The sequence below is a fragment of the Pocillopora damicornis genome, chromosome 2 (assembly GCF_964200805.1).
Source record: "Pocillopora damicornis chromosome 2, jaPocDami1.2, whole genome shotgun sequence".
In the NCBI taxonomy this organism is placed as follows: domain Eukaryota; kingdom Metazoa; phylum Cnidaria; class Anthozoa; order Scleractinia; family Pocilloporidae; genus Pocillopora; species Pocillopora damicornis.
Window position 1 is genome coordinate 6,723,933 of NC_142671.1, and position 8,078 is coordinate 6,732,010.

Sequence of the window (8,078 nt, forward strand, 5' to 3'; positions counted from 1 at the left end):
TGACATTCCACAACTGTTGCTTTGGAGACCATAGGCGCCTCGGTCGCAAGGGTCTTTATTCTTGTCTTTTTTTCACCAGTGATAATACAACATAAAGACTGGGTCTGGCTGCATATGCTGCTATAATTAACTTAGCTGAAATATCCTCTAGAAAATGAAATACAACTTGAAGGTTTCATCTTCTGAAAAGTGATGTAATGTCCACTAATAATCGTGTCTTCATTTAACGATTGTTATGCGACTGGAGCTGAAACAGTTGTGTACAGGCGTCTCTGAATACTTGTTCCATTTGTTACAGGATGAGTGCGAGGACGTTCTTTGAAATTCTAGTTGGACTATGGTTGATTGTGGTCTTTATCATCAACACAGGTAGGTCTTCACTGTGTTCATTGTCATTCTTGGCTGAAAATGGTGAGACATTTTATCGGTCTATTAAGGTTTTCGTTCTAAACAGCAAATCAGAGTGGCCACTTATGGTCCCTCTCCCGTATCACCTAAAACATTTAATCACACGATGATTGGCGCTCGTCAAAACGGGGATCATGGAAGAAATTTTGGTCAATTTCCATAAATTAAGAACTTAGACATAATTATGAAATTCAACTTCTTATTTTTTGAACGTGGAAGAAAAGTTCGACTCCAAAATCGACTGACTTAGGGATTCGTTAAAGAGTCAATGGATTATTTTTCGAGCTATAATGGTTTAAAGCGATTGATAATATACTGAGTCGGTTACAAGTTGTCGCTAGAAATCGGAAGTCATTAAACTGGTGCTCATAAGCATTTTGTTCCTTCTATCTAAACGATCAGTCAACATTTTTGAATCGAGTTAGCAATCAATGATGTAAAACTCATCGAATTATGCTGTTCTTAAGCGTTAGGAACGAGAAGAGGGCCCTGAAGAAGAACGTCAGAACACGAGTTAAGAGTATGTTTATAAGGCTCGTCCTTTCTCCAAGAATATTACCGAATTATGTTTATGTTATTCGACACCGCGGAATGAAATAAGCCAACATGCTCTATAAAATCGATCGAAACACAAATTTTTGTTTCGCTTTCTGAGAAGAGACTAAAATATGTGATGATTTAAAAGCCACTGAGATACTATGAAGAGCTTGACATCTTCAGAACTCGGAAACCATCTCTGATCAAAAACCAAAAATTTTTCCAGAGGAACGATGTCATATGTTGAGAACCATAACAGAAACAGGGGCTTTTCTCTATGAAAGAAACTAGGAGAACTTTTTATCCCTCGCGGATTGCAGGGGCGTATTTCATCGACCCACCGAAAGTTATCTGTATTTGTATGCTGTGAATTCAACGACTTTCCCAGTAAACACATTTTTTTACGAGAGACTGGCTGATTTAAAGCTTTTTTTCAGTTATGAACTAATATCGGACACAACTGAAAACAGAACGGAATTCTCATAGCTTAATACAGAATTGTGGCATAATTTTTTTTTCGTGTTCGTTGCTACATGTAGAGTTGCAAAAAAAGACATCCATGTTGAAAAATTAAGTGTAGCCTTACAAAAACGAACACAATGATCTTTAATTGCGAACAAGATTACTCGTTTCGTTTGGAACTATCGAAAAGGAGTGACACCAAGCGGCATACGTCACGCGACAACAACAATAACAACTTTTGTAGACGCCAGGAGTACATGTTGGAGAGTCTTAATGGGGTAATGACTTTTACGGCTAACGGTTAAAATTTTGGCCAATTAACGGCTAACGGTTAATACCTTTCCATTGCTTCCACTAGACATATTTTTTACGGTTAACTCTTTTTACGACTAATGCTTAAAATTTGTCAATTTTTACGCCTTACGGCTAAATTTTTTTATCGTTTTACGGCTAACGGTTAACCCCATTGAGACCCTCATGTTACTGCGTATTTGTCTTTTGTTTTTGCTTAGCTTAGTTTTCGCGTCTTCGTAGCTTTTGTTACCTTTGTTAATCAGTCTTATTACCGTGAGCCAAACGTTTCCTGATCCGATGAAGTATTTGTAGCAGAGTGTTAGAGCGCCTTCCGAAGGATCTCGATATTAGTTTATTTTTGGTGTTTCGTCCGAGCAACCCTATAGTTAGGCCCTGCTTATACTTATGTGATGAATCGAGCTAGTGACTAAAGAATCCTTTTAAATTTATTTCAGCAGAGGCGATCAAGGTTAGAAGGAAAAACGTTTATGTTTCAAGCTCTGAAGGCATTGATTCTGCGAAATGCGGTCCGAAAATTTTACCATGTAGGACGCTTGCGCGCGGAATCGAGAGCGCTGACCGAAATGCTCATATATTCTTGGACGGAACATTTAACAGCCATACTTGCGGAAGGATACGCAATCGTAAAAAGAATATAAAAAGAGGGAAGGATTACAGAACAGTTAATGGAATTTGGGAATTTGTTGCCTATCGTCCTCGTGCTCTTGTGAACTGCGGCGATTCTCTTTTGCTTGCAGCCATTTCGTTGAACAGACAGAAGTTTAAAGTGAAGTTTACCGGCATCGTCTTCTTCAATACCTCCATGACTTTTATCGACACCTCTGTAGAATTTGACAATTGCACCTTTTCTCGAAGCATTCATCCGTTAAATTTATGGCTTTCGCCAGGAGCTAATGTGACACTGGTCGTCAAAAATTCGTCTTTTTTCAACAACTTGGGAGGAATTCATTTGCGACAACTGCAGTTGGATACACTTGCTAAGTATGAATCCTTAGGCTTTGCCAAACACCACGAAAATCCCCCACCCCGAATGGATAACCGAGGGAGATATTTGCCTCTTCCTGTTGGAATAGATATATTTTGCAGTGATACGATATTTTCAAAAAATACAGGTCCTCTATTCGAAAATATTATCACTTCATCACAGACAAACGAACTCTATCACCGAATTACGCTAGTAAAGAATTCAGCTCCCTCAAACAGTTTGTACATTTCAAAAGCAAAGTTCCACAAGGCTTTGTTTGATGGTCTGGTCTGCACCGACAACATAGATACTCAATGTATTTATATAAATTCCAAGGATGTTTCGCTTGGAATTTCTCGTTCTAATATAAGTGGTAACACCGCCAATGATGACCAGGATGCAGATCTCCGCGGTCACAGCCACAGTCTCGTTTCGCCTTGGGCCAGTGTTTTCATAATTGCAGTCTCAGGTCAAGTTAACGTGTTTGAGACAGAGTGGAAAAATGATGCAAGTTGCTTTTACCTGAAATGTACTTGCAATGTTAATTTCACTAAGGTGAACACTACCGGCTCGACCTCAAAAAATGCAGTAATTATTTTGTCTGGTGACGAAGCAATGAACGATGACTTCGGCTCGACTGAAATGATGATTCATCTTGAACGGTGTATATTCCGGTTAAACGAGAAAAATCATATAAAAGTCGTCTCGAAACTTCCCTTTTTGCATCTTGTTTTAAATGATGTAAAAATAAACGGAGAGCAAATGGAAAAAAGCGGCACAAATTCTGTGTTAGACGTCCAAATAGAGAAAACTGCACTAGGATCGTCAATACGGCTGCACGATTTCGAGGTCACGAATGCTGTTGGCTCGACATCAGTCGTATTTAGGATTTACTCAAATAATTCTAACAACGTAGAGATCGTAAACAGCGTTTTTCGTAAGATAAGGAGTGTCTTCACGAACGGATACCTCTCAAGTCCATTGTCAATATTTATGCCCAAGGATATGCTGATAAAAGGCAAGGACTGTAATAATTCATATCTACGTTTCTCGTACATCAACACAATTACGATTTTAAATACAACATTCAAGGATAATATCGGACGGTCAACGGGTGGTGTCCTTCTTTATTCAGGTAACGTGACCATTCGCGGCTGTTACTTTGAAAATAACTACGCGATAAAAAGTGGAGGGCACGTTCGCGTTGAAGATCAGCACGCGATGCTCAAAATTGAAAATTCCATTTTGAAGCAAACTTCAGCTGAAACAATATTCAACGGGGAAACGTTTACACACCATGCATCCGTGTATTCTGAAAGCCTTGGCTCACTTCAACTTAGGAAGACATTGATAGTTGCAGAGTTGGACAAAGATTCTTATCGGTTATTGTCAGTGGTAAGGGCGGGTCTGGTAGAGTTTGATAATTTCAGCAAAATACAGTGCGCAATAGGAAGTGTTTTGAGAGTGGACAACTTTTCGCATTTCATGTTCGTACCCAGTTCGTCTGAGAACCCAGAGTGTTGGTTAAAAATAACGGTAATGACGATATCATGCCATCAGTGCCTTGCAGGTTTTTATAGTCTCCAGCGAGGGGAAATACAGGGCCTTCCTAAGAAAGAAATGTTGGCGAGCTCTGACTTATTTTGTTCACCATGTCCTTATGGCGCGAACTGCTCTCGCAACATTGAAGCCAAACCGAACTTTTGGGGGTATCCCGAATTAGATGACCCGAACTCGCTGAAGTTTGTTCATTGTCCAGCACAGTATTGCAGACCAGGTGGCAAAGGAGACAAAACTGACTTATCCGTTTATAATAGTTGCCGTGGCAACCGAGATGGCGTGATGTGTGGAAGATGCAAGATTGGGTATACAGAAACTTTGTTTTCCAAGAAATGCAAGCGGATTGACAAATGTAAAGATCACTGGATTTGGCCTCTGACTATAATTTATGGTGTGGTGATGGCATTGCTGTTTATTCACAAACCACCTATAATACGATTTCTCGTCAAAAACATCCTCTGGTTTGCGAACTCGTCTAGAAATCGAACGGAATATACATCTCTTGAGGAGCCCGATCACTACAATAAAGGCTACAAAAAGATCATATTTCATTTCTATCAGATTTCCAGCTACCTGAATGTTGAACCAATCTCTGATGCGATCAAAAACACTGCAGATATTGTCAAAGAGGCTGCTCCTCTCGTTACTTTTTTCTCCGGCATCTTTAATTTTATTCCAACAGTTTCCAGTGAAGGCTTTGGCTGTCCTTTTCCAGGACTGAATGTAGTTACGAAAGAGTTGATTCTCTCCTCAGGCGTATTTGCCACGTTAATCAGTGTACAGGCAATACTGATTTTACACTTAACTTGGAACAGATTGCGGGGCCGACCAGACCCACCCTTGGCGCCTTACGTTGCTGCAACCTTGGAGACATTATTGCTTGGTTGTGCAACATTGGCCAACACAGCCTTGAAGCTACTAACATGTGTTCCTGTTTTGGGTGAGAGTAGATTGTATTATGACGGTAACATCAAGTGCTGGCAGTGGTGGCATTGCTTTTTTTTGTTCTACGTCGTTATATTTCTTATCCCATTCATTGCAGTTATCTACTGGGGCGCGATGAAGCTACAAAGAGGTCTAATTTCTGTGGGACACTTCATTGGGGCGTGTTTTTTCCCGCTTGGCTTCATTTCTTTATGGATCATTCAAAAATTATTTTACCCTAGAAACCAACGACAGTGCCAGGAAGTGAGCTTGAGCGAGACGCGTGTTGAGGTATTGAAAGTCCTCCACGATTCATTTCGCCCACCAAGTCGCCGTAAGGGAGGCTCTTTGCATTGGGAGAGCGTTCTAATTGGCCGCAGATTTCTGCTCCTTTCTTACCAAGTCTTCTTCCCCGATCCTCTCATTCGTCTGTTTTTCATGGACATCACGTGTCTGTTCGTCTTCGCCTGGCACCTGACAGTGAAGCCGTTTCGTGACAGAAAAGCAAACATCATAGAGGCTATCTCTCTTGCTTTCTTGGTTGTCATAGCGACCATAAATTTAATTCAAGCTAATTTTCTATCGGCCGGTGTGACCCCCCAAGGACCCGTGAAAAGGCACGTGATCATGTTGCAACAGGTCGAAATCTGCCTGTTGGCAATCGTGCCCCTTTTGTTGGGATTCCTTTGTATGTTCGCTGTTGTCTCTCAGTTGGCTCGGATCTTAGTCCTTCTCATTGGAATTGTACGCTTCGTCTTCCGTCGTGTTATAACCCTCATTATTATCCGGAGGGTGACATCTCGGCGATATCGCTTTTAACGAACCGTCCTCAGGAAGTCTTAAAGGTTACGCCGGCGATATTGCTGATAAAAAGGAATTATATTTGCGTGTGTTTTACAAACTCTGAAGTTATCTGATAGATATTTGCTTTAGTTGTATCTACTGCTGGGCTAGAGGAAAATAATGTCTACGATTCACATCCCAGAAAAGAAATTAACTTTTTCGTGATTTGAGTCAGTGATTATATCTTCGTTAATAGACACAGAAAGCATATGAATTTTCAAGAACACCTGTGCAGCAGATCATCGCTCATCAAACCCTTTGCTCGGTAATTGACTTCCTCGTAAACATCGAAGACATCACCGTTGCAGTTCCCTAGAGGAACCGACTAACCTTCTTTCGTTAAGTTGACGACTTATTTATATTAAGCTGACAATTTATATTTTACTGATCATTATTTATTTCCATGGCTTTCATCTTAGAGTTCAAGAAGGACTTTTTCTTGTAGCATTTTTAAGCATAACTATTTAATAAACTAATTGTGGAAACTATGATGACAGAGAAAAGGGTTCTGTTCATGATTCCGTTTATTGTTTCATTCACATAAACTTGTTATTAGCTACCTGTTCGAATGTGAGTTATGTACTATAAAGTAATTATGAAAATCATCTATTTTTTTCCAACATTCATATTCAGTAGACTGGATGGAATACGGATATTGCTGTTATAAAATTATGGGCTCACGAAAAATTCAATTTAATCCTTTTACGTGTCTCCGGTAACCGTAGAATCTACTTTAAGTCAAATGACTCTGCAGAGTCCTTTTGTGATAATTGGAGTATATTGTATATCTGTCTTGAGTTGATATTTGTCAAAAAATATAAATGCAAGACGATTATCGACCCATTTCCAAATAATCCTCAGTACTACAATAAGAAAACTTTATCTCTTTCCAATGTCAGAGTCATTAATTTTCCGAAGGCCGTATTGATTGCCCTCTGAACAAGTCTCCTGCGTCGTAAGTACAGCAGGCTGCTGTACATAAGTATTATGAAAACTTAAAGGCAAACCATTCTCACCCCTTTCCCCACGGTCACTCTCAATAGATTAAAATATAAAAGGGGCATCATAGCTTTCCAACCCCCCCCCCCCCCCCCACCCTCATCCTGAACGGAGGAGGTGGTGGGGAGAAGTAAAGTTATAATGCCCATTATCTTTCCTTAGTTTCCGTTGGAAAAGTCATGTCTTTTCACTCTTTCTTTGTCAGCTCGATCATTAGCCCTGAAGTTTACTCCTTCTGATAATTAACCGTTTTCCGTATATGAAATAATAATAATAATAATAATAAAGCCTTTATTTAAAGAGGGTGGCACTTAATAGCCAAAGGCTAATAAACTTGTGGCCCTCACAACTATTTACAATCTAAAATACTGTAAGCTAAAATATATATATATATACAGTTAAAATATAAAATATGACAGGATTCGATTATAAGATAAAAAATAAATTATGAAATGATGCAAAAATTGTTGTTCCTTAAAAATCTTGGCAAACATGTTCTTTTTAAAACATGCTACAGAATTTAGTTTCCTAATTTCAATTGGTGTACTGTTCCACAGTCTTGTTGCCGAAACAGCGAAAGAGCGTCCTCCTTCTGTTTCTCTTTTATATTTAGGACAAACAGCATTAGTGCTTGAATATCTAGTGTTGCGGGAGTGCCGCTTATTATTTAAAATTAAGTGTTCATTTAGATAATTCGGCAAAGTCCCATTAATTCGCTTATACATTATGGTGCATTTATCAATCTTATGTTGCTCATAAAACGGGATCCAACCTAGCTTGTTAAACAAAGCAACTGATGGTGTCATGCGATCGGCATAATAAATAACCCGTGCCGCACGTTTTTGCAATCTTAAGACCCTATGAACCGACTCTTTATCGCAATTTGTCCAAACAACGTTAGCGTAAGACATAACAGGGCGAATAATGCTATTATAAAACTGAAGTCGCTGTTTAAGAGGTAGACACGCTCGGATCTTACGCAATATTGCGATTCTAGAGGCCAACTTTTTACATACTTTCTCAACATGTTCATTAAATGACAATTTGCTGTCAATTTCTACGCCTA

At 39.4% G+C, this 8,078-nt stretch overlaps 1 protein-coding gene across 2 annotated transcripts; it reads left to right on the forward strand.

Annotated features, from left to right (window-relative positions):
- The first annotated feature begins 237 nt into the window (after positions 1-237).
- On the forward strand, positions 238-6,901 carry LOC113681482 (uncharacterized). 2 transcript variants are annotated; one of them, XM_089198541.1, is made up of 2 exons: positions 238-369; positions 2,160-6,901. In XM_089198541.1, exons 1-2 carry the CDS (start codon positions 300-302, stop codon positions 5,987-5,989), a joined length of 3,900 nt encoding a protein of 1,299 aa, XP_089054667.1. In that variant the 5' UTR covers positions 238-299; the 3' UTR covers positions 5,990-6,901. The 2 variants fall into 2 exon arrangements, with proteins under 2 accessions (XP_089054667.1, XP_027054373.2); XM_027198572.2 differs by having other exon boundaries at positions 254-369; positions 2,157-6,901.
- Positions 6,902-8,078: the final 1,177 nt, after the last annotated feature.